At 38.3% G+C, this 26,094-nt stretch overlaps 1 protein-coding gene across 3 annotated transcripts in view; it reads right to left on the reverse strand.

The window, feature by feature from the left end:
• Positions 1-492: 492 nt before the first annotated feature.
• LOC138757888 (SWI/SNF-related matrix-associated actin-dependent regulator of chromatin subfamily E member 1-like) overlaps positions 493-26,094 on the reverse strand; it is a 64,729-nt gene continuing 39,127 nt past the window's right edge. Inside the window, exons 7-12 of one of the 3 annotated variants that reach the window (XM_069925957.1) lie at positions 22,845-22,903; positions 21,645-21,753; positions 16,935-17,120; positions 15,468-15,559; positions 14,113-14,242; positions 493-2,191 (exon numbers count right to left, since the gene is read on the reverse strand). In XM_069925957.1, the coding sequence (XP_069782058.1) occupies positions 2,160-2,191; positions 14,113-14,242; positions 15,468-15,559; positions 16,935-17,120; positions 21,645-21,753; positions 22,845-22,903 (608 nt within the window). In that variant the 3' untranslated portion in view covers positions 493-2,159. Of the gene's footprint in view, positions 2,192-6,659; positions 9,288-14,112; positions 14,243-15,467; positions 15,560-16,934; positions 17,121-21,644; positions 21,754-22,844; positions 22,904-26,094 lie in introns of those variants that run through there. The other 2 variants (XM_069925958.1, XM_069925956.1) reach the window with 2 other exon arrangements.

Below are 26,094 nucleotides of genomic sequence, written 5' to 3' on the forward strand. Positions count from 1 at the left end.
GTTGACCCATCTTCCAAATGGGTTTTTTCCACAAGCTTTCCAACTTGTCCTGTTCTAGTCCCAGCTGTTGCTGCTGACTGTAAAACTACAGAACTGATCTCTCTCTCTCTCTCACACACACACACAGCCTGTTTCACTCCCTCTCTGCTTGAAAAAAAAAAAACCACATGACTCTCTTAGAACATCAAACAGCACGCCAGGACAGTCTGCAGCTCTGAACCTACTCCTCCGAGTTCTTTCATCAGTTGCTTTTCAAAACAACAATCTAGTGGAGAAGTCTCTTGGGCACTCTCCAAAATTTTTGCAAAGGCCCCCAGGAGCTGCCCTGTCTGGCTTGATCAGAGCTCCAGTATTTTAAATGAGATCTGTTTTGAAGTGTTTGTACGTGACCACTTAAAAAACTTGCCCCAATATATCTCCCCAAAACATATCTATAATCTGTCACATTACATACTTTACAGTTTTTCCTACTAAATAACTAGTTAATAAAAGTGAAGTTTTAAAAATGTTTATTGTTTTTGACAGTTTCACAAAAAATAAATACAGTACTTTTTGTCCAAATGTAGCAATACTCTATGGAAAACACTGTTCTAAATGATTTATTAAGCATGTAGAACACCAAAACAGTGATTTTTCTTATATTTACAACAGAGTTCATAGATTTCTAGTGTCATTTAAAAATACACTCTAATTCAGGGGTGGCTAACCTTTTCATTTTTAATTTAGACATACAGCATGGTTACAGGTCATTTCGGCCCACAAGTGCATACCAGGGGTGTAGGTTAATTGGATGGCATGGACTCATGGGCCAACATGGCCTGTTACCATGCTGTATGTCTAAATTAAAAATGAAAAGGTTGGCCACCCCCGCTCTACATTATGATTCAAATTTGTAAGTGCAATTAAAAAGTTTCACTACCCTAGCACCAATGATGGATGTTGAGACAAAAGCCATTTATTTATAGGAAATCTTGCCTTCTCTAGATTGGCATCAATTGAAAATAATATTATTCAGCAAAATATATGCTTTAAAAATGACTACCCAGTTTCTCCTTTAAAAAAAATAGTATGATACACATGTACATTTGGTATACAGCACATTAAGGTGTTCAATGACTGGAAACAAGTAATAATGCAAACAACTGGGAAAATCACAAATGCGACCTCAATAGAAAATTCTAAGGATAAAGTAGTTTAACATTTTTTTAAAAATTTTTTTTTAATAAAAGCCATGGACCAGAATTTGAAGTAAAGTCATACAAGGAGAAAATTTTCCTTTTCAGTTATTTATATCTTTACTACTAAATATTGCTGTGACATTTGGTACATGCAGAATACCACATGTTTAACCACAAAGTAGCAGTGATCCAAAGAAACAAAGGGGAAGGTTTGAGTTACAGGGAAAGGTTGTGCAGACTAGGGCTTTTTTCTCTGGAACGTAGAAGATTGAGGGGGGACTTGATAGAGGTGTTTAAGATTTTAAAAGGGACAGACAGAGTAAATGTGGATAGGCTTTTTCAATTAAGAGTGGGACAGATTCAAACTAGAGGGCATGGTTTAAGATTGAAGGGGGAAAATTATAAGGGGAACATGAGGGGAAATTTCTTCAGGGATGTGGAATGAGCTTCCGGCAGATGTGGTCGAGGCGGGATCGTTGGTTACATTTAAGGAAAGACTGAATAGTTACATGGAGAGGAGATGTGCTGTAAGTGGTTATATGGTTATATGGTAAAGGAGAGAAAAAAAATTAGACTGAGCAAAGGCAACTATAACCTTGTCAAATATATCTTCAACCACTGTACTTAAACTTGTTAATAAGTGGTTATGTACCAAGTCTATATCCATTGCAGATAAACAAGTGAGAAAAATGTTCTGCTCTCTAATTCTATCTGTCATGTGTAAAAATCAAATATCCCCCAGACTACATGGTAAATATAATTTCTTTAATATGCTTTTATAATCAGGGACAGAGCACAACAAGAAACACAAAAGTACACTGTATTTGAATAAAATCAAGGTTCTGCACAATGAAAGTCAAATTCACAGACAAATCTCTGCTAATAGATAGAAATCCAATGAAAATTAAGCCACATCTGACCTGAGTTGTCGCTTCAAACACCTGTTTTGTTCTTCATCAATCTTTCTTTATTCTTCAAATCCTAACAAAGAATTTTGGCAAATGGAAGTGTTCCTGCAAAATCATGCATAAATAATTTCTCACAATTTTTGTTATTCAGTTAATTTGTACATAATTGAAAAATGATTTTAATAGCAGAGCATATTACAAGACTATTAACTATATTTCAAGAGCAAGCATTGAGAATAAGAGCAACAAGTTGCAGATGGTAGAAATCTAAAATAAAAACAAAACACTACAAAAACATGGCATGTCAGAGCTTCTGTGGAAAGAGAAAAATAAAATTGATGTTTCAGTTCAGTGACTTGAAAGATTAATTCTGTTCTTCCTTCACAGATGCTGACTTGCCTGCTGAATATTTAAAAAAAATTTTTTAACTTTTTTTTAAGCCAAACATACAATCAACAAAATTATTATTGACCATAAACAATGAATGGCTAATGAATTGTTGGGAAAAAATTAGCATTAAAAGAAAAAACTCCAACAAGAAAAACAGTAGGCAACAACTATTAACAATATTACTTGTTAAATCAGTAGACAGCTTCAGTCCTTTCATAAGTGCATATGAAACAGAACTTAATACTGAACCAAGCTATATCGATGGGATTAGTGGACAAAACCATGACTAGAAAGTATGGCTATACATCATGTCTGAATACAGAAGTGCACTGTGCAAGAGTGAGTTTACATATGCTGTACATTTTACCAAGTGAAGTATAAGGAATGATTTGCCCATTCTATCATTCAAGTCCCTCCAAGAAAGAGGGGAAACTATAAAGAGAACTGATTAGAAGGAAATGGAGCAAGTTGCATATTTTGTAAATGTATCGATGATTTTACATTCATCAACATTACTGAAAAAAGGAGCAATTTTAATGTTGAAGTGGACCAAATTAATGTACCCATAGAACAAGAATGAAATATAGCTTCAGCACAGTTGGCGTTGCAGTTAACGCAACACCTTTACAGCGTCAGCGATTGAGACTGGGTTAAAATCCTGCACTGTCTGTAAGGAGTTTGTATCTTCTCCCCTTGTCTGCATGGGTTTTCCCTGGGGACTCTGATTTCCTCCCACTGTTCGAACTGTATGGCGGGCATAGGCTAATTGGGTGTAAATTTGGTTGCATGGATTCGAGGGCCGAAATGCCCAGTTACAATGCTGAATGTGTAAACTAAGATCATAACGAACCCTATGTAGTGTGGCAAAGTTGTAATTACGGTTTCAAAAAAAAACTAGCATTTTACCCATTTATTTATTTATAAGATACAAATTCTCCTTGGACATGCTTTGTACATTTTCCATCAATTGTGTAAGTAACTTTAGATGATTTTTATGAACACCTAGGTGGCATGGATAATGCAACAGTTAGTGCTATGCTGTTTCAGCGCCAGCGATCAGGACGTGGGTTCGAATCCCTCACAGACTGTAAGGAGTTTGAAAGTTCTACCCTTGCCTGTGTCAGTTTCCTCCAAGTATTCCGGTTTCCACGCACAGCTCAAAAAATATACCAGTTGTGTGTAATTGGATGACACAGGCTGGTGGGCCAAAAGGGCCCATGATCATGCTGTATATCTAAATTAGAGAAAAATTTCCTATGGCAAGCAGGGTACCAAAAAGCCACTTGTTGATGACACTTTCCATATCTTTCCTGTTTCCCAATTTCAAAAGATGTCATCTTCTCAGAAACGTAAGCTTCGATATTCCAAATTACAATCTTATCACTCCAATAAAGCAAACTTCTTCTCTGCAGCTTTATGTAGCCTTTAATTAGTTGATATAAATGTATAATATTTGCATAACTTCACATTGAAATTTTCATAACGATGAATTAACAAAGCATTCAAATATATTGAAAGACATAACGATATAAGAAATAATTAAAACTAATAAGATGATATGACAATGAATTCAAAGAAAAGTATTTCGATGCTTACGCCTCCATGGTTCTTTGAACACTCAATGCAAGCTCCCTGTTCACCCAGGCATTACAATATATGACATCATAGCAACTATGGTAACTCTACATACAACAATCTTAAAGGGATAGTCAAAAAATTAACAAAAAGCAACCTTTACATTCCAGCCCCTAATTATTATAATAGACATCAATGACAAATACATATTCATTATTATTACAGATACAAAATACGGCAAGTACACAATTAGAAATCAAAACTTTCTGCTTCTTGTAAAAGACAGATTTTAGTAATAGGTCAATCTAAGTAACCAGTCTTGGTTTTAATCTGCACTTGCCAAATGAAACCTTTCTTGTCCAGAACTATCCACAATTCTTCCGGGCAACCAAGAAATTCTTGGTGCAGAATTGTCCATAATAATTACAATGTCTCCACATACAAAATTGCGTTTAGCTTTAGACCATTTTTGTCTCTCTTGTAATAATGCAAGATATTCTTTATCTTTTCCAAAAAATATCTGCAATAAACTGCACTCGACTCCATCTACATCTTTCTGAAATTGACCTGGAGGCATTAAAGATTTAGATTTAAGTAAGAGATAATTAAGTGTAAGTGCCTCAAAGTCATTCCAATCTTCCTCTTACTCTCAACACATTATTTCCCAGAATAGGATTTAGCTTGTAAACACAATTTGCTTTTGTAACATTCAGATACTTCTTCAATTTTGATATCTCATTATCAAAACCCTTCATCTGACAAAAACGAATCATCTCCAATTCAGTATTCGTCAATTCTTTTGAGACTTCTGATTTTCTTTGTTGATACGATGTAAAAATAGTTTTTAATCTAAGAATCCGTGCTACTGGCCATTTCAAACTAAGCCATGAAGAATGATAGCAAATTAATCGAATAATTGGATCTTCCTCAGTAGATATATGAATAGTATTCACATCAGTGTTTTGGATTTCTGGATCCTCCATTGAAATTTCCTTTAACTTTTCTGGATTTTGAGGCCATTCTTCTTGAGATTGCAAAAGAAATCAAGGACAGGACACCCAAATGTTGGCTCTTTTCAGAAACGATTGAACTTTTCATCCTCGTGAAGCCACGTAAGATGGATTATCCACTGTTTTAACTTATCTCCATTGATTGATATGCAAAACTTTCTTGATTTCATTAATTCTGTTAGTCACAAAGGTACAAAACCTCATGGTTTTGTTATTAATATATTTAAGCACTGATGTACTATCAGTCCAAAACATAGAATTTGCCAACTGCATCTGTAATTCTTTTCTTAACACAATGTCGATTTTGCTTGCCATAGTAGTGGCAGTCGATTCCATTCGAGGTATGGTGACTGGCTTTAATGGAGCCACTCTGGCTTTTCCCATTACATATCCACAATGGTTATTTTGCAGTACTAAATAACTGGCAGTACCATAACCACCTTCACTTGCGTCAGAAAAATGGAGTAACTGAGCAAAGTGACAATTCCAAAGTCTGTTGGTTTAAAACATCTGTCGACTACAAAACTTTCTAACATTTTAAGACTCTCAATCCAATCTCATGTGATGGAATCTGGTATAGTTTCATCCCATCCAAATTTTCTTCTGCACAATTCTTGCAGAATTTTCATGGCTATTAATACTGCTGGTGCTAATATCCCCAAAGGATCATATATTGAGCTTACAATCGAGAGAATACCTCTTCTTGTCAAAGGGCGTTCTTTCAAAACAAATATGAATTTGAAAATATCAGACTTTGTTTGAAAATCTTCCTATGCTCATAACCTTGGAAATACTATAATCAGGATTCATGTCAGAACATTCAGATACCGGTGATTGAGTCGCTATCTTCAACATTTCACTTGGTGCAGCACCAGTGGGGCCTTGCAACGTACGTTCATCTGTTCTAGTTCCACTAAGCTCTAAGTCAGTGAATGAGGTCTGCAGGGCCTTATCGTGGTCCTCTTCTTACTTCGTAGTTGAAGCCACTTCTTCAATGGTGGCTGGCTCCAATCCCCAATCTCCAACTTTCTCAGTCCGCCATGCTGGCTCAACTCATGATCAAACAGTTCTTCTTCTCCATCTTGGATTCTTCACACTGCAGCCTGTCTTCTTGCCTGGCTTATCTGGTTCCTCGGAACTGTAAACAAATTTGTATCTTGCATGATTCCTTTAAGAGGATTTCTCCGGTTGCGATTTCTGTGTTTCACACAAACTGCCTTTCTTATCAGTTTTTTATACAACTTCTCAACATTTTTTTCTGGCTTTCTTGTTAAAGCTTAAATGCTTTTCAATTTTAACAAATTGAGTTCTTTCAGCCTTTCTTCCAAAGTTCACAATTTTACTTTTCTTTGAATAAATATGTAGATGACACTTTCCATATCTTACCTATTTCCCATTTTCAAAATATGTCATCTTCTAAGAAACGCAAGCTTTGATATTCCAAACTACTATCTTATCACTCCAATAAACCAAACTTCTTCTCTGTAGTTTTATGTAGCCTTAAATTAGTTGATATAAACGTATATTTGCATAACTTCGCATTCAGATTTTCATAACAATGAATTAACAAAGCATTTGATTATATTTAAAGACATAATGATATGAGAAATGATTAAAACTAATAAGATAAGACGACGAATTCAAAGTATTTCAATGCTTACACCTCCTCTATGGTTCTTCGAAGACTGAACACATTCACCCAGACATTACAACATATGACATCATAGCAACTATGGTAACTCAACATACAACAATCTTTTTTAAAGGGATAGTTGTGGCGGATAATGTTTGCACTCATACGCCATTATGTTGAAATAACGAGATCATACCTGAAGTTGTCAGCCAACAAAAAGAGTGTTTATTACAGTGTTATCTCACTTAATATAGACATACAACACGTGACCTGGTGTCATGACATCTGAAGTGCTAACGACCTCATGACATAACTACGTTGAGTAGGCCAGGGCTTCTGAGTAGACCTATGGGTGCTGCTGAGTCACTATGCCTCATTGCTGTAGTGGCTAGTTGCCAGTAGATAGGAGGCTGTTGTGTCTAGCTGTCACAAGACTGGAGCTGTTAGCGCTGGTTCTGCCCACTCCCTCCAAGCGTACCACTACACAGCTCCCCCGCAGAACCAGTGGTAAACGACCAACTGGCTCAGTGGTACCAAATTAGTGTGGATGTTCCGCCATAGAACTGAGCAGAGAGAGCGAAAACTGACTTGCCGTTTGTGGCGCCGTGCCGGAACACCGTATCTGAAGGATGCTGGGGAAGGAAGTGATATTTACTGTACATCCTAACAAGGCTCAATCTAGTAGAAAGCCGCAAACAATTATTGACAACACGAATAAATACAGTAGGAATCATGTGAAACACTTAACATATGCAAACGGTAATCACAGACAGTTGTAAACAGTCAGAGTTGATTACAGACAATGACAGTTAAGGCACGTGAGAAATCCAGAACAGTATCAGACATTTGAGGTGCATTACCAAAACTGAAAGCCCATACTGTAAGCAGGTTGTTGGTAACTGTGAGAGTCTATAGTGCTAATCTCAAAGTCTGGTAGGAAAGAGTTAACTGTAGAAAGTCAAGTAGCATCCAAAGTCTTCAATGACACACAGGAGCTGATAGGTGGCGGTCTGCGGAGTGACTATCTGTTGCTGCTTAATATTTGTAGTGTCATACAAGAGTTGACAGGTGGCGCTGTACTGAGCGACTGTCCATTGCTGCTGGAAGTCTGCTGGCTGGCCGCCAAGTTGCGCTATGCTGACCAGTGCTGTGCTGGGACTGAAAAACCTATACTGTCTGCCTAGTCAGCAGGAAAAGGCATCAGTAGCATCAACGACAGGCAATGTTGTACTGACCAAGTAACTGAAAGCCTATGACAATCTGCCTTGTCGGCAGGTAAAGGTCTCAGTGGCATCATTGACAGGTAGCTTTTTTTGATGCTTTAGTTCGCAGGTTAATACCTGGGTCACAGAATCTTCTATCGGGGGGGGGGGGGGGGGTGGCTGGTTACCCCCCGAGTCGTGTGATCTTACCAAGGGGGAGTAAATGGTTGTCCTCTGTATCGCGGGCTTCTTCTCTCAAGGAGGGATTACTGGGCATTCCCAGGTTGAGTGGTCTTTGAGGGAGGCTGGTGAAACATGGGGGATGTTCCTTCCGGTCACAGCTGCTGAGATGCAAACCTCCCGAAGCTCGAACAGGCAAGTTTTAAATGTCTGCGCTACCGGCTGCAGACAACTTACTGATAAATGACCACTTCAGCGTTATGGAGTGCGGGGTGCAGTAATATTCTGGAGAAACTGAGGGGCTAATGCTATGCTTTGTTAAGCAAAAACACGCAGCCTTTTGATGTCTGCAGACAGTTTAAAATGTTGCTGATAAGCATTCCCTTGGCCTTGCAACTTGTTGGCCAGACTTGTTGCGCAGTTCACGAGGCACACTAGACAACAGCTTGGGCTACTCCGAGTCACGGAAGTGAGTGAGTAGGTTGTAAAACAGTCTTTCAAACATCCAGTTACCTTCTACGATGCTCCTTGCTGTTCATTCGGTCGACCGTGAAGGGGAGAGCAACTGGCCTCCTGTGATGTGACACTGAATGATTTGCAGTCATTCGTAGCTACGGTCAACTGGAGGAGTGCGAAAGTGGGTTCAGCTGGGTCAGGCAGTCCATCATTTGTTCCTGGCTCATTGGAGGGTTACTGCCAGCAAGCTGCTTCTTGCTGCAAATGATTTGAGCTTGGGCTTGCAGAGTGTCCATCGAGCGCATCCGTTATTTATTGATGACAAGTTGGCGCGTTGCTGTAGCAAGTTAATTTGAGCTTGGCTGTTGAGCATGCCCACTATCTATGGCTGGCTCATTGGCACATCGCTGTTGAGCATGTCCTTTGTAGAGTCTAGCTACCAGCTATGCCATCATGTTGAAATAACGAGACCACACCTGAAGTTGTCAGCCAATGAAGAGAAGAGCATTTATTACAGTGTTATCAGGCTTTATATAGACATACAACACGTGACCTGGCGTCATGACATCTGAAGTGCTAATAACCTCATGACATAGCTACGTCGAGCAGGCCAGGGCTTTCCAGTAGACCTACGGGTACTGCTGAGTCACTATGTCTCATGGCTGTAGTGGCTAGTTGCCAGTAGATAGAAGGCTGTTGTGTCGCAAGACAGTAGCTGTTAGCGCTGGTTCTGCCCACTCCTTCCAAGCGTACCGCTACATAGTCACAAAATTAACAAAAAGCAAAACACAAGGTTTTAACCTTTACTACACTTACTTTGAGTTAGTCAGCTAATCATCAAAAGACTTTTGGGGACTGGAGGGTGTGCCCTTGAAAAACCTGTATGGGAGGAGGTATCAAACAATGCACTAATTTATTAGGGAAGAGAACTTCTGGCCAACCTGCTGTTTTAATGCGTGAATCATGCACAGTCTTAGATAGCCTAAATAAATTACATTCTAAGCCCCATCTGGGCCAGGCTTCTTAAATGCATTTGTTGACAGAACTTAATCCCATACAGTCTGCAGTTCACTGTTTCTGGAGTTCCACAAGGAGGTCTGACTGACCTACAGGACTTGTAGCTCAATGTCACAGGATTTGCAAGTCAACTACAAAAATACAAAATTCCATATTCACATAACCTAGCACACTGGTTCTCAACCTTTTTCTTTCCACTCACATACCACTTTAAGTAATTCTAATGCCATAGGTGCTCTGTGATGAGTAAGGGATTGCTTAACGTGGTATGTAGGAAGAAAAAAAATTTTGAAAACCAGTTTTAATCGTACCTAATTGACTTGTTATGTGGATGGTTTCATAACTCCAAAGGAAATGGGCCAATGACAATTTTTCTCAAGCAAAATATTTCAGTAACAATTGGGTCTCGAGCAGTAATTCTCAACCTTCCCTTCCGACTCATATACCACCTTAAGTAATCTCTTACTCCTCACAGACCACTTATGGCATAGGGAAAGAAAAAGGCTGAGAACCACCGACCTAGAGATTTGATGCATGCTGACACCATTTGTGGATTCACCAAGCCACAAAGTCAGATTCAAGATTCAAAATTTCAAGATCATAGATTCAAAATTCCTTTATTCCCATGTAATAGTACAACATGAAGGTCCTAAGATCGCATGGAATTGGCAGAATTGGCAATCTCCATTGGGCCCAAAGACCTTTAAACAACTCACACAAGTACAACATCAACTCCAGCAGGTAAAACAACAACTCCAGCAGAGGATCCACAAGCCAGGTAAAGAAGATCTGACCATGTGGATGCAGAAGGGTGGGGGGGGTGTCAAGCTGAGACACCAGGTCCTCAGGCAGGTGACTGATGGAAGAGGTGTGTGAATTTATATAATGCATCATTGGTTGGAGGCAGGACCCCCCCACCCCCACCCCCACCTAAATTGCTGGGGAGGGCAACTTCCCGGGAATTTGGACCACGGTATTTCACCGGGACAAAGTAGAGTCTCCAATCCCCTGCGGTGTTAAAACAGCTTCTGGCTCCCAACTAAGCTCTGCTCTTCATAGACCACAGGTCGGCCTTTAATATAATTATTCCCTCAGAGAGCTGGTCAAGAAGTTACAAACTCTAGGCCTCTGTACCCTACTCTGCAACTGGAACTTTATTTTCTCATTGGAAGACCACAGTCTGTATGAATTGGAAACAATGTCTCCTCCTCAGTGATCACCAACACAGGTGCACTACAAGGATGTGTGGTTAGCCCACTGCTCTACTCATTATACACCCATGAATGTGTGGCCAGGCACAATTCCAATGGCATCTACAAGTTTATCAATGACACCACAATTGTCAACAGAATCACAAACAGCAATGAGGAAGCAGACAGGAGGGAGAATGACCTTGCACTCAACATCAGCAAAACCAAAGAGATGATTATGGACTTTAGGAGGAAGTCTTTGCTAGCCAGTCCTCATCGAGGGTTCAGAAGTGGAGTGAGTCAAGAACCTCAAATATATCCTGGAGCCTCCACATTGATACAATCACAAAGAAGACTATCCAATGACTATACTTTGTGAGGTGTCTCAGGAGATTCAATATGTCATCAAGGACTTGTAAACTTCTACAGGTGTACCATGGAGAGCATTCTGGCTGGTTGCATCACTGACTGATATGGAGGCACCAACTCTCAGGACAAGAATAATCTCCATAAGGTTAACTCAGCTTGTGACATCACAGACACCAGACTTTACTCCATCGAGGACATCTATATGAGGCAGTGTTTTAAAAAAGCAGCCTCTATCATCAAAGACCCCCACCACCCAGATTATGTCCTCTTCATTCTGCTACCATCAGGGGAAAAGTACAGGACCCTAAAGACGAGCACTCAGTGGCACAAAGACAGCTTCTTCCCTGCTGCCATCAGATTCCTGAATAATCAATGAACCAAAGATAGTGCCTTTCTTTTCATGCACTTCTATTGTTTTTTTTATTCATAGTAAGCTCGCAAGATGATTATAATATGCATGTCTGGACTATGATGCTGTCACAAAAAAAAAAATCCTGATTCTGCAAACGTAATATTACACGAAATTGCCTTTTGCCAGCAATAAGGCAGACAAAGAGTCACCATGAGTGCTGCCTGGCACTCCTTACAATCAGAGAGAAAGGGAAGCAAAAGAGAATCCCCTCAGAGTTGCTTAGTGTCTGTCGATATGCCCCTAGCGCTCTCGCATTCTCTGCAACCATACAGTTCCCTGTTCGACCCATTGGCACTCAAGTTCCAGATTGAAAACTCCAATACGATCAGGAAGTCTTCAGTGTCTGAGGCCCTTCAGGAGCCCTTCTTTCCCTCAGCACCCTCTCAAATCCCTGCTCCAATTCTCATGAGCTGTCCTCCAGCAGCTCACCCCGTGTCGCTCCCACAACCACATCACCTGCAGTCTCTGGGTCTCTCAGCCTCTGAGCACCTCACTGATCCACTGCTGTGGTCACAATCCTCGAAGAACCTTTAACCACTGAACCCCTCACTGGTCCACTACCGTGGTCACCGTCTTGTAGAGTCCTTTCCTCTGTTTCTCTTTCTCAAAGGGGTGGGGGTGTTCTTCCCACTCCTGGTACCCTAAACTGGTCTGCTTCTCCCTGGAGTCTGCAACCCCTCAAGGCCTCTGCTGAGCACAAGCGTCACCGTTTTGGGCTCAAACTTCTGTGATTGCAGGATTTTACTTACAAACACTGTCAGCTCATTTAACAAGCAACTTAAAGCCTGAATGGAGCTGCTGGCATTAGAACCGAGAGGTTCTAATGCTCAAGATTGCTGCAGAGCAGCACTATGTCTTTGCTCTCCCAGGTCTTCACCAGTGGCAGCGCTGCCATTTCAAAAGCAGCGCCGCATTTAAAAAAAATCTTTTTTTCTACAAATGTATGTCACAAAATTCAGCAATGATGGTCCTGGAGCTTTAAAGAAAATATTTTCTGCATAACTCTTAATAACTCGGCAGACTGGAACATCTTCCAAGGAGACAAGGCGAGATTGACATGGAACATCAGTAAAACATTCAGCACATCTATTATATGGTGTGACCACATCACCAACAGCAAATTCCAGTTATCAAAAGGGGCTTGATACATGGCTATACTTGATCAGTCACTGGGCACATATTTAGGAGACCTGAAGACATTCAGAATCAGTCCAGAAAGAACTTGGACTCTGCTCATTCCTCTGCCTTCAAGAAAAATGTGGACGATGGGAGATGAAGTTATGTGATATATCATGCAACATTTAAAGAATGATACATGGTAAATCATGGCAAACTAAACAATAATATTAGTGAAAGTGGTCAAGAAAAAAATCCAATTTATGCAAAAGCGTTCAATTTCATAACAATCAGTTTCTCCAGAAATCTGCTGTAGCAGGAGTTGGAAAACATGACCTGAACAAGTCCAGAGCCAAGGGGTGGAAGCTGCCCTTTCTCCAATTGTTGGCGATGTATAAACTGGATTCATAATGCCAATTGTGTTCAGTAAAAGTTTGCACAATTAAGGATATTATTTTTGTTTTCTATCCTCTGAGACAGGGATGGCCAAACTTGCTTAACGTAAGAGTCACAAACAATAAACTTTGGAAGTTTGAGAGCCACAATCACATGATCACAACCATGTTGACTAAAGCTACCATTGCGAGCAGCGGCTGCTACGATTCCTGTCTCAGCCACCTTACTGTATATGCTGTTGTACAAGATGATGAGGTATAAGACGACCCTGAAATTTCCACCTAAAATGTTGGTTTTGAGTGATACACTTTCAAAAAAAATCTGGCACTTACTGCTGACCAGTGGATACTGTTAAAAGCAAATCGCAATATTTTAATAAAAATTATTATTTAAAAGGTTTAAATCTTATTTGAATATTGTAAAATAAACTACTGTCGGCTCCAGTGACAGGTAATTTAAAGACCGTACAGAGCCGACAGCACTGAGATCGGGCGGATGGATTCCGCTGAGGAGCGCTTAGACTTCACAAATAACTAACGGGGCATGCTCAAGATTACGTTGGAGCCAGCAAGAAGATGCAGCGGTGTTGCAACTTCGTTGTCAAGGTAAGAATTTTAGACGACCCAAATTTAAGATGAAAATTTGAAGTTTAGCTGATCGTCCTATACAATGGCATATACGCTACTGTTGCGAGCCACACATAATATATCAAAGAGCCGCGTGTGGCTTGCAAGGTGCTGTTTGGCCACCCCTGCTCTAAGATAATGCTTGGAGTTCATAAGTTGTTATGCAGGGAGCTCATCTGTGCAGCATTTTGAGAGGCAAATGAGCTGAAGGCTACAAGCAAGCCTGACCAAAACCCCCATCTTTATCAAAGTGATGCAATATAGGATATTGCTAATTACTTCCTGGTTTATTGAGCTGATATAAATCAAGGTGACCAGTTGCAAGGTACATAATAAATTCTCCACAAAAGTCATAACAAAGTAACAGAAAAAAAAATCAGGATTCCTAAGAATTAACATAGGAAGCAAGTTTGATGATAAAAGGGGTTTCAAATGACAGTGATGTTTAACTCACCATTATCCATTATTTGGATGTGAAACTGAAAGAGCAAAGGAACCATTTTTAAACTTTCCAATTGTGCATCCAATGATGCTCCATAGGCTTTCAAATTTGTAAGATCTGCTTCCAATTTTATCTTTTGATTCTAAGATAGAAAACATTCATAATTCTTAAATCAACAGTCATGGTAAATGACAAACCTTACAGAGGCTAGATATTTAAAAATAAATAAGTTATGCCACAAATTTAATATGTTTAAGATGCAATGTAAATGCGATAAATGGAAACCTCGGGTACAGTGATATGAAAACCAAATGATACAAATCATTAACATTTTGTTCTAACATTTTCATATGGATGGGAGAAGCAAGTGGAGAAATAACTGGATCATTTTCAGGTTTGTAGGCAACATACTATAATAATCAGTATTTGGGACTCAACTTTCTCTAGCCTATTTTAATGACAGATGAAAATGCAAAGGTTGTCTAAGCTTGCTGAGGATATAAAACTTATGCAAAGTGATCTGAAACTTTTGAAGAGTCTGTATAGATAGAGAGAAAGAGACTAATTCTGTGGTCATGACAATCCAGAAGGAATACAATGCATGAAATGATGTTGTACTTCTAACCCACCAGTGAAAAAGCAACAAAATATTTTTAAAAAGTGAATTAACGTGTTCAGAGGGATCCAGGCATGATAATTAATAAACAAAAAGTCAACATGCAAGTGCAACAAGCAATGACAATACCAAACTGTCCAATGTAAGTGTAATTATGTAGGAGATTGATGCTAAACTGTCTGGTTTGCAGATAGACACATTTGATTATTTGATTCTTGGGACAAATGATTTATGGAATGAGGAATGATAGCATACAAGGAGCTTACATTTACTCGAGGAACAAATAAAATATTCCTAAATTATTTTCTTTGACCTTGAATCTAGAACTAAGAGTCAAGTCCAATGGATAAGAGGTTGGCCAGTTTGGATTGAGCTGAGAAAAACATTCTTTATTTGCATGGTTGTGAATCATAAAGGACTATCGATGTACAGTTGCTAGGTATATTTATTTTGAGATGCATAATTTTTGGTATCATGGGTGACTGATAGGATGGCGAATCTGAAGTAGAAAAATAAGAAATCTTCCTGAAGGGCAGCCTTTCAACAGAAGCTTAAAAATAGTGGTTTCTTCGAGCCTTCTCATCAAGTCATCCTGGATCTTTATTTACATCTAAATCATTTGGCATAGACGACACAACCATGCTTTTACTCGTTTTTGAAAATAAATGCTTTTTTCAAAAACCTCTGAATAAGCCCATGAAGACAATTATAAAATAAAATAACTGAACACAGAAAATATAATATAAATTACCTTCAAGCCAACCAACTGTTTATTTAAATTTTTGTGCTCATCTTGTACATGCTCCAAAGATTTTGCAAGCTCAGCAAGTTCAAATTCTCTCACTAGAAATCAAAGAAAATAGACTTTAAATCAACTAATTTTAATCATATCTGGTCTACACCTTTGCTTCTAAATTTGAACTCCTGGAAAGACTACCTGCTTTTTTAAACATTCATATTCAAATGTAGGTGAGTCACTAAAGGACTGGCCTATTCAGGTCACCAGCTAATAGGAAGGATATCAATGTTGGACAGAGTGCACAGGAGATTCACCAGGTTATTACTGGGATTGGAGAGTTTGAGTTATAGGGACAGGTTGGAAAGGTCATGTCTTTCTTCCCTTGAAGGTAGATTAAAGGGTGATTTTATAAAGGTTAATAAAAATCAAGAAAGCCACAGATAAATCAAATACCCCATGGCAGACTATTCTGGAATAAGAGAGCTTAGACTTGAGACAAAAGGGAAGAGATATAGGAGGAACTCAAGGGATAACCTTTTCACTCAGGTGTTCTGTATTTGGAAAAAGCTTCCAGAGGAAACTGTCGAAACAGGCACAATTTTGATGTTTAAAAGAGATTTGGACAAATATGCAAAAAGCTATGAGCACATTTTTCTACGCAAGCAAATTACTGTAGATACTTGTATCTAAAAACTGAAATACAAATATCAAATGCAGGAGATAGCAGCTCAGCTATATTTTTTTCAAACATACACTTTTGATAATCTCATTTGTTGGGAGCACACAAGAAATTTAAGATTTGTGAATAATTTCACGAGTCATTAATTTAAACAGTTTTACAGATTGTGACAAGATGAACTCAAATTACAGATGTGTACTCTTGAAGCAATTTCCATGGTAAGGCAAAGTAAAAAGGAAAATAACCCAGGAAGTTCATTAAGGCATGTCTAGTTCTAATGATGCACGATAAATAAAAGAAACTTGGCTCATTAAAGTAGAATTTTTGATGTTTTTGTCAGTCATAAGAGGAAAGTATCATTATAATAACATTACAAAATTAGTACTTTTAAAGATGATTACATTTTCACCATACATTTTTTCTCAACTTTTTTAATAAAAGGAATTTGACAAGTTGCTCTATCTAAACAAAGATCCTATGAAGCAACCAGAATAGATGACAAAAGAGCAAGAAAAAAACTGAACTAAGAACAATAAATGCTGGAAACACTCAGCAAATCAAGAAGCATTTTTGGAGGGGAAAACAGTGCGAACATTTCAAATCCTTTTGACTTGTGGAGTATTCCCACCATTTTCTATATTCAGCTCAGAACCTCAGTGTAAAAGTGGAGCAACCTAAATTCTGAGACATCAAAACACTATTCATCTCTCCTTATTTAGTTAAATCACAGAAGCTAAAACTCAAGTTAATCTTAGCTTCAAATTTAGAAATAACAGTATAGAAAATAATAATTCACTTACATTTGACCTGCTTGAAAACATATTCCTCCAGGAAACTTAGCTTAAGTGATGCATAGTTATGCTTTGAAGTCAGGCCACACAAGTGAGAGGGTTCTGCCATCTCAGCATCATCAGCTGAGTCCTCATCATCCTGCTGCTGCTCTTGTTGCTGCTTAGAGAGCTCAGCTGCCTCTTTTTCAAAGTCCCCTATTTAAATTCAAAGTCTCAGTTATTACATCTTAGCATGCAGTTTGAGGAAGAAGAAAGTACATTTTATCCAATTAGGTCTGTTTCACCATATTGGGACTATAATTTTAAATTCTGCTCAAACATCTTGTAAAAATGCTGGATTGGTAATACAATTCTGGAATTGAAACTTAACTGGAATCCAAAAGATGTCCTTTGGAAAATACTACCTCAAGTAGCTTGGGTTTATCTGCATGATGAACTGAATTTGAAAAATGATCAGGGGATTACCAGTGCCAAGTTCAAGTATGCTTGTACTTGCTAAATGTTTAAATTTTAACTGGCCTAGAAGATAACTCTTCTTAAAAGGAAAAATTGGCCATAATTTGAGAAAATACCTTTGCTCAGGTAGTGAATGTACTACCAGAAATCCAGTCCAAATCCCTGCCCTTTATTGCTGGGGCAAAGGCTTTAATCTTTCTAACAGACATTTTTTTTAGATATTTACAAGTTAGACATTTTGTTTTGTCCAAACTTTCTGATTTTCCTCAAATCTCAAATACTAATATCCTTGATTCATTTTTAACTTTTTTTCACAGTGGATTAATGTCATATATTTATAATGACTTATTGGATTTAAGATCAGCCTCAATGTTGGGATTAACAACGACTGGGAATGAGATTTGAACATAACATTTTCAGATGAAGACTGGTACTCTACTCTCAGCTTGATTAATGATTCTTCATTTTGTGGAAGGCATTGCCTATTACAATTCAAGGTGGTCCATAGAATACATATGTCCAAACTTAAATTATCTAATTTTTATGCAGGTATTGATCCACTATGTGAGAAGTGTTAAATATTTTAAGCTTCTCTGATCCATACGTTTTGGGAATGCCCAAATTTAGAGAGATTTTGGAAAGACATTTTACAAACTTTATCATCAATTGCTTCGTTTAATTTTTCACATGAGCTAGATATACCTCTGCCTGCAACTCAGGAGAAAGTTTTAGCCTTAGCCACGTTGGTAGCCATACGAGCAATTTTATTTACCCGTACACAGTTACATGATGTAATGTCCTATTTAAGGTTGGAGAAAATTAGATAGAACATTAAAAATAGAAAGTTTCAATTTGTAAAGATGTGGAGCATATTCACAGAATATTATCATGATTAGAAGAATTAAGAATTTTGAATGTTCCGGAGATTGTCCGATATCTGGAGGTCACCTCAAATATCTGGAGGTCACCTTAATCAAAGACCATTTCCCTTTTCATTTGCAAAGGTAACCTTGATTAGAGGGAGAAGGTAGATTAGATTTAGTTTAAGGTTTTTTAAACTTTTTATCAATTGTCATTTCGATTAATTTGGCAAATAACGGTTTCAACATGGTTATCGTAGATTAATTCAATAACTTGTTTCTCATGTGGATCAAGGAATGTAGTTCCATCCATTTTTTTTTGCACTTGTATGTATATGAGATAACTTGTTAAGTGTTTTCCTTAAAATTTTCTATGTAAATTTAGATGTTAAACTCAATAAAAATGTTTAAAAAGTAAGAGGAAAAATTATCTTTTAACAAAATTTTATCTCTCAGATTACTTCTCCATAAACATAAACTGGACTTCCTGTTCCATGTCTAACTCAGCACTGGTTCTACATACATAGCCTTCAGCACAAATACTAATAATTCAGCAAGTCGCTTTTTGGTGTCAAGTCAAGTTTATTGTCAACTGATTGTACAAGTACAACCTGATGAAACAGGGTTCTCCAGTCCTCCGTGCAAAACAGAATTTCCTGACACTTGGAAGAACAAAAGTCAAAGTTCACTGTGATTGACTGTTAACACTTCAATTGCAGTCAGTACTTTTGCATCGGTGCTCTCTGAATATATCAAATATTCTCTTTTGCAATAGTAGCTGGGCTTACTTCCAATATCTTGCATGTTTTAACTTGAGATAAAAAATGTTTGTCAGTAGATGAAAACATAGGATATATGGCTTCTCAACGTAATAAAGACTGATTGTCTTTGCCAAATCTATGGACTGACATAGAATTTTTTTTTAATCCTTTCAGGTTGAATAGGCTTAAGAGTGACTTTCTGTTACACTGTGGTAGTGAATTCTCATATTTCACATTTCTTATATTTAGGATACAGGCCAATTTAACCATTTAGTCTATGTCAGCTCTCAAAGCACTCCCATCTGTCCCATTCCCCCACTCACCCCTCTGTCATCCATTCTGTCTCATTCGCATCTATTGCCCCAATTCTCCTGCTACCCATTTGCAATGGGGGTAAATTACAGTAGCTAATCAATGTCCTAATTTTATCTCTGAGGTGAAATTAAACTGCAGTGTCCAGGTAAAACCTAGTCACAAGGAGAACATGCAAACTCCACCCAATCCTCTGGAAAGAAATTTCTCAACTCAATCCTAAATGACTCACACCTTATCCTGTAACTCCTAGTTCAAGACTATCCTGCCAAAGGAAGTAGTCTCCAGCATTTCTCCTCTCATGCCATCAGAACATTCACATTCTTTTCAATCTTGAGCATGGACAGGACCTAACTAAACTCTCTCATTCATGAGCTCTCTCATTCCAGGAACCAATGAAGTGAATCTACAAGGCTCTGCATCTTAGACTAGTTAACATCTCCATTGGTTGGGCACAAAGCCAGGACTCCAAGCATGTTCTCATGGAATCTGCAATTAAAACAAGACTTTCTTATTCTTGTTCAACCTGCTTGAAATAAACAGTCATACGGCATTTTCTATACAATATCCATGCAAATGTTTGTATGTTGTATTCATTGGCGTGTCGTTCTGAGATTTACCAGCAAACCAATCTGGTGGAGGAACCTAACGGGTCAAAGGAGCAAATGGACAATTTACATTTAAAGATTATTATATTCCCAACCAAGCCCTCAACATTGTAAGGTAAAACATCATGAGATGGGAATGTGTAGGGAGTTACCCTGTACAGGGCTGTAACAAGAAGGGGAGGTGTCCTTGTACTCCTGTTAGGTAAAACATCATGAAATGGGAATGTACAGGGCTGTAACAAGATGTGAATGCATCCTTGTACTTACAAGATAAGAGAGACATTGATGGATTGAGAGGCAGGAAGCTAGCAGGGAAAGGATAGCAACAGTTTTAGTCATTGGACAAGTAATGATATGATGATGTTCTAAGCACATATCCAAGGGTATAAAAAATCACCATTTTGCTGATAACGGCAGAATGCATTCTCCGACTAACATGGTTAGTCGCAAGTGTTACAATCCGGTAATAAAGAACAAAGAACCCTGATTTCGACTCAGCCTGGTGTTTGTCTCACTCATTCATGAACAAAGCAGACCTAACAACATCCAATTCCACACATATATTAAAATTTAAAACAGCGCCCGAGAAAAATACAAATTATAGATAATCTAATTACTACAGCTACACAGCAATTACGAGGCAAATTTAACTTCATTTAAACCAATGGTTTTCAAACTGTCCCCCTAAACTCGCTGTGGTAGTGAATTCTCATATTTCACACTTCTTCTATTTAGGATACAGGCCATTTGAATCCCTATGCCATAGGTGCTCTGTGATTAGTAAGGGATTGATTAAGGTGGTGAGTGGAAAAAACAATTGAAAACCACTGTTTAATCGTACCTAATTGACTCGTTATGTGCACAGTTTCATAACTCCAAGAAAATGGGCCAATTACAATTTTTATAAAGCAAAATATTTCAGTAGCAATTGGGTCTAGAGCAATGGTTTTCAACCTTCCCTTCCCACTCACATTCCACCTTAAGCAATCCCTTATTAATCAAAGACCATTTATGGCATCAGGATTACTTAAGGTGGAATGAGAGTTTGGAGATTTAAGCACTTAAGTTTTGTCATTGAAACTTTTTAAAAGTTTTGACATCAGAATGAACCTCAAAAGAGTAGAATTATGTTGTTTTTACTCCGTGCCAACTGATCTCTCCCTATCTATCTCTGCGGTTTTTGTACTGTGTCTTACTCGCTGTGCTAAATATGAAATTTCTATTCACAAAACAACCCCTATGACTGCATCTTGGTACTGTAATAATAAAATTGAGGTTTTGAAAGTTTATTGAATTAGTAGCATTGACAAAAAAATTAGAAGTTATGTAGTCTGAGACAAAAACACAATGCTGGAGAAACTCAGTTGGTCAAACAGTATTCTTTTTAAGATATATCACCAATATTTCAGACTTGAGTCCTTCATCAAGGTAGGAAAGGCTCAAGCCTGAAACGTTGGTTCTGTACCTTCATCTTTGTTACATAAAGTACACCTTTTGACCAGCTGAGTTTCTCCAGAATGTGTCTGCAGACTTTCATGTTTTACTTACATTGTCTGAAATGGACTTAAGTAATGTTTCAACAGTAAGCCATCACATACAGTTCAGACAAATTGAAAAGCCATGTTTTATTTAAAAATATAAAAGCACCAGGACTATCAGCATCCAAATGAAATATTTTCAAGTGGTTAAAGGCCATGAACAGGAAGCAATGAAATCCTTTACCTGTCAAATTCTGAAGATGTTGTCTTCCAAAAAGATGTTCCTTTTTGTTATGTAGTGAACTGAAATACTGATTACACGTTTTGCAGTATAGGTCAGTGTTTTCCTCATGCTGTTTAACAAACACATGCAGTTACTGAAACAAGTGATAAAATGTAATGCTTACGTTCATCGTTCATTGATAAATTATTTTCAATTGGAAAGAAGAACAAAAGATTTAGAATATAAATTGCTGATTCATTTTCATCAGTATTATCAACATTTAAACAGTCACAGGAGTTAAGTGCTTGATGTTGGCTGAAAGAACATAAAACATTTATCTAATGTACTGTAATTTGCAATGATTGGTTCAATATTTTTTCATACAACACTGCATGTGTAATATGAAAGAGTGAATGTGCAAATAAATGAAAAACATTATTTACTTAATTTACTTACTCCATTTTAATTAATTTATTTACTCCAGCCAACCACAACTTCACAGAATTATAAGAAGCACATTGGAAAAATAGGGAAAGGAGCAAGCTATTCTACCCATTCTATTCTACTCTTCAATCACTGAACTGTTGGCTACCATATTATTGTCCGACTTTCTCAAATATCTACAGGTAACAAAAATCAATTTCAACTGTTATTTTAGGAGCGATCCGGACTTTTAATCATCTGCTACATGCAGAGGTTTTCCTCCCAACTTTACTTCTGAAAAACCTTCCTGGTTTTTAGAACAACTGACCTTAACACAAGACCATCCAAACCATCAGAAGCCTCTCTTTCATCAATCAGATCTAATTGAAAATTTCATGGAGGAAGAGCCACTTTAGAATAGTGGCTCCAATTTTTTTCTTCCATGATCAAAAAATAAAGAGTTTGTTATTTAAGTTACAATTTAACCTTGGCTGGATAGCTTGAAAACACCAGATTTTATATTCCGCCATATTCCAGAGCTACATCTGCAAAATCTGACCAGTACATCCTAAACTTCCTGACTGAAAGTTAGAATGAAATATTTGAGAAAGAACCTGGCTGCCTTTCCTATTGGAATCTACGACACTATTTTTGAAAAGCAGAGAGGTTTACCTACTCTCTGATCTGCACCAATATCCTAAATGCTGCATTTAAGATACCAGTTTTGTATCCGAAAGTTTTCCATCATCTTTTCTTCATTACTTAAAATAGAGATGGTGTAATAAAATCCATACTTACACCTATTTTTGATATTGAAACAATTTCACCGTCATATTCAGTATCCAGAGACTCGACACCTATTTGGAAAGAAATGTTACATTAAATGCAATTTGAATTTTCTACAATCTAATGCCTCACTGACAGCAGGAAGATAGCATAGCTTTGGTGAGTTAAACACCAGATTTGCTATTGTTGATAAATCCAGTATTAATTCACAATACTGTGCCTTAATTTTCCACACCAGACATGGAATAGTTGGACCCTGGCAGTCTGTTAAGATATCTTGAAAGCAAAATTCCAACCACAACTAATAATCAAAATTTCCAACAGAATTAGGACTGGTAATGTGGTGGAGACAGACTGCAGATACAGAAATCAAGTCCAAAAAAAAAGCTGAAGGAATTCAGAGGGTCGAGCAGGATCAGTGGTAGATAAAGAATGGTCAATGCTTCAGGTCGAATCCACTCATGTTGCTCAACCTACTGAATTCCTCTAGCAGGTTATTATTTGCACCAGGCTGAACAACCAAGTGAATCAAAACTGTAAATTAACAAGCATGTTTTAATTTTCATGAACAAAGATCAATTAATCTTTCATTAGGCTGAAACCTCATTGGTTTAAATTAAATTTTGAAACTGAAGTAATAAAGCTACAGTTCAGCAACAATTCACATTACATTTACCTGAAACGCCAACTCTGCAACCCCCTCTGTAACTAGATCCTTGACTTCCTCATCTGAAGACGAGTTGGTATAAATTAGAAACGACATCTCCCCACTGACGATCAACATAGGCACACCTCAAGAATGCGTGTTTAGCCCACTGCTCTATTCACAGTACACTCATGACTGTGTGGCTAGACACAATTCCAATACTATCTACAAGTTTGCCGATGACACCATGGTTGTCAGCAGAATCACAAACGGCAATGAGGAAGCAGACAGGAGGGAGACAGATCATAGGAACATAGGAAGTAGAAACAGGAGTAGGCCAAAAATGGCCCATCGAGCCTGCTCCGCCATTCAATACGATCATGGCTGATCTAATTTATGACCTAACTCCACCTACCTGCCTTCTCCCCATATCCCCTAATTCCTCTATCATGTAAAAATTTATCTAACCAAATTTTAAATATGTTTAATGAGGCAGCCTCAACCACTTCCCTGGTTAGAGAATTCCAAACATTTACTACTCTCTGAGAAAAACTATTTTTCCTCATCTCTGTCCTAAATCTACTCCCCCGAATCTGGAGACTGTGTCCTCTCATTTTAGTTTCCCCGGCCAGCTCAAAAAACCTTCCTACATCTATCCTATCCATACCCTTCATAATCCTATATGTTTCTATAAGATCTCCTCTCATTCTTCTGAACTCGAGCGAATATAATCCTAGACAATTTAATCTTTCATCATAAGTCAACCCCTTCATCCCAGGGATCAACCTAGTAAACCTCCTCTAGACCATCTCCAAAGCCAGTATATCCTTCCTCAAATATGGAGACCAGAACTGGACACAGTACTCCAGGTGCGGTCTCACCAGTACCTTATACAGTTGCAACATTACCTCCCTACTCCTGAATTCAATTCCTCTAGCGATGAAGGCCAACATTCAATTTGCCTTCTTAATAACCTACTGCACCTGCAACCTAACTTTTTGCGATTCATGCACAAGCACTCCCAAGTCCCTCGGCACAACAGCATGCTGTAGTTTTTCACCCTTTAAATAATATTCAGCTCTTTTATTTTTCTTGCCAAAGTGGATAACCTCACACTTACTAACATTGTACTCCATCTGCCAGACCTTTGCCCACTCATCCAGCTTAACTATATCCCTCTGCAGACTCTCCACATCCTCATTACAATTTGCTCTTCCACTCAATTTGGTGTCATCCGCAAACTTGACTACACCACATTTTGTCCCCTCCTCCAAGTCATCAATGTAAATGATGAACAGTCGTGGGCCTAACACTGACCCTTGCAGCACCCCACTTACCACTCTCTGCCAACCTGAAAAACTCCCATTTATCCTGACTCTCTGCCTCCTGTCAGACAACCAATTTTCAATCCAGGCCAATATACTTCCCCGGACTCCACTTTCCTGTAACTTACTGATAAGTCTCTTGTGCGGCACCTTATCAAATGCTTTCTGGAAATCCAAATATACAACATCAACCTGTTCCCCTCTATCCAACGCACCCATTACATCCTCAAAGAATCCTAACAAGTTTGTCAAACAAAATCTTCCCTTTCAAAAACCATGCTGCATCTGCCTGATTGAACCCTTACGTTCCAAAAGTTTCACTATTTCATCTTTAATGACGGCTTCAAGCATTTTTCCAACTACAGACGTCAAGCTAATTGGCCGATAATTTCCAGTCTTCTGCCTACATCCCTTTTTAAAAAGTGGCGTGACATTTGCTGCCTCCCAGTCTGCCGGGACTTGCCCAGAATCCAAGGAATTTTGCTATATGACCACCAATGCATCAACTATAACTTCTGCCATTTCCTTCAGAACCCTTGGATGCATATCATCAGGACCAGGTGATTTGTCTGGCTTTAGTCCCATTAGTTTCTCCATCACTACTTCCTTTGTAACAACTATTTTATCAAGGCCCTCCCCAACATTCGCATCCTTAACTCCGCACTTGGGCATGCTGGACGTGTCTTCCACGTGAAGACTGACACAATGGCCTCGGCCATTTCCTCATTTTTTGCTACCAGTTTTTCTCCACGTGAAGACTGACACAAAATATTTGTTTAATGCCTCGGCCATTTCCTCATTTTTTGCTACCAGTTTTTCTCCACGTGAAGACTGACACTAAATATTTGTTTACTGCCTCGGCCATTTCCTCATTTTTTGCTACCAGTTTTCTTTTCTCATCCTCCAAGGGTCGGTCCTATGTTAACTCTGGCCACCTCTTCCGTTTTATATATTTATAAAATTTTTTGCTTTCTGTTTTTATATTTTGTGCCAATTTACTTTCATAATCCTTTATCCCATTTCTTATTTCCCGCTTTGTAACCCCTTGTTGTCTCTTAAAGTTTTCCCAATCTTCCAGTTTCCCACTGCTCTTTGCAGCTTTGTACACCTCGTTGAATGGTGCACACAAACAACCTTGCACTCGACATTATCAAAAACCAAGGAGATGATTGTGGACTTCAGGAGGAAGTCAGGAGAACAGGATCCAGACCTCATCGAGCACGCAGTAGTGGAGAGAGTCAAGAACTTCAAATTCCTGGGTGTCAATAACTCCAAGGATCTGTCCTGAAGC

Source organism: Narcine bancroftii, chromosome 3, assembly GCF_036971445.1.
Source record: "Narcine bancroftii isolate sNarBan1 chromosome 3, sNarBan1.hap1, whole genome shotgun sequence".
Lineage (NCBI taxonomy): Eukaryota > Metazoa > Chordata > Chondrichthyes > Torpediniformes > Narcinidae > Narcine > Narcine bancroftii.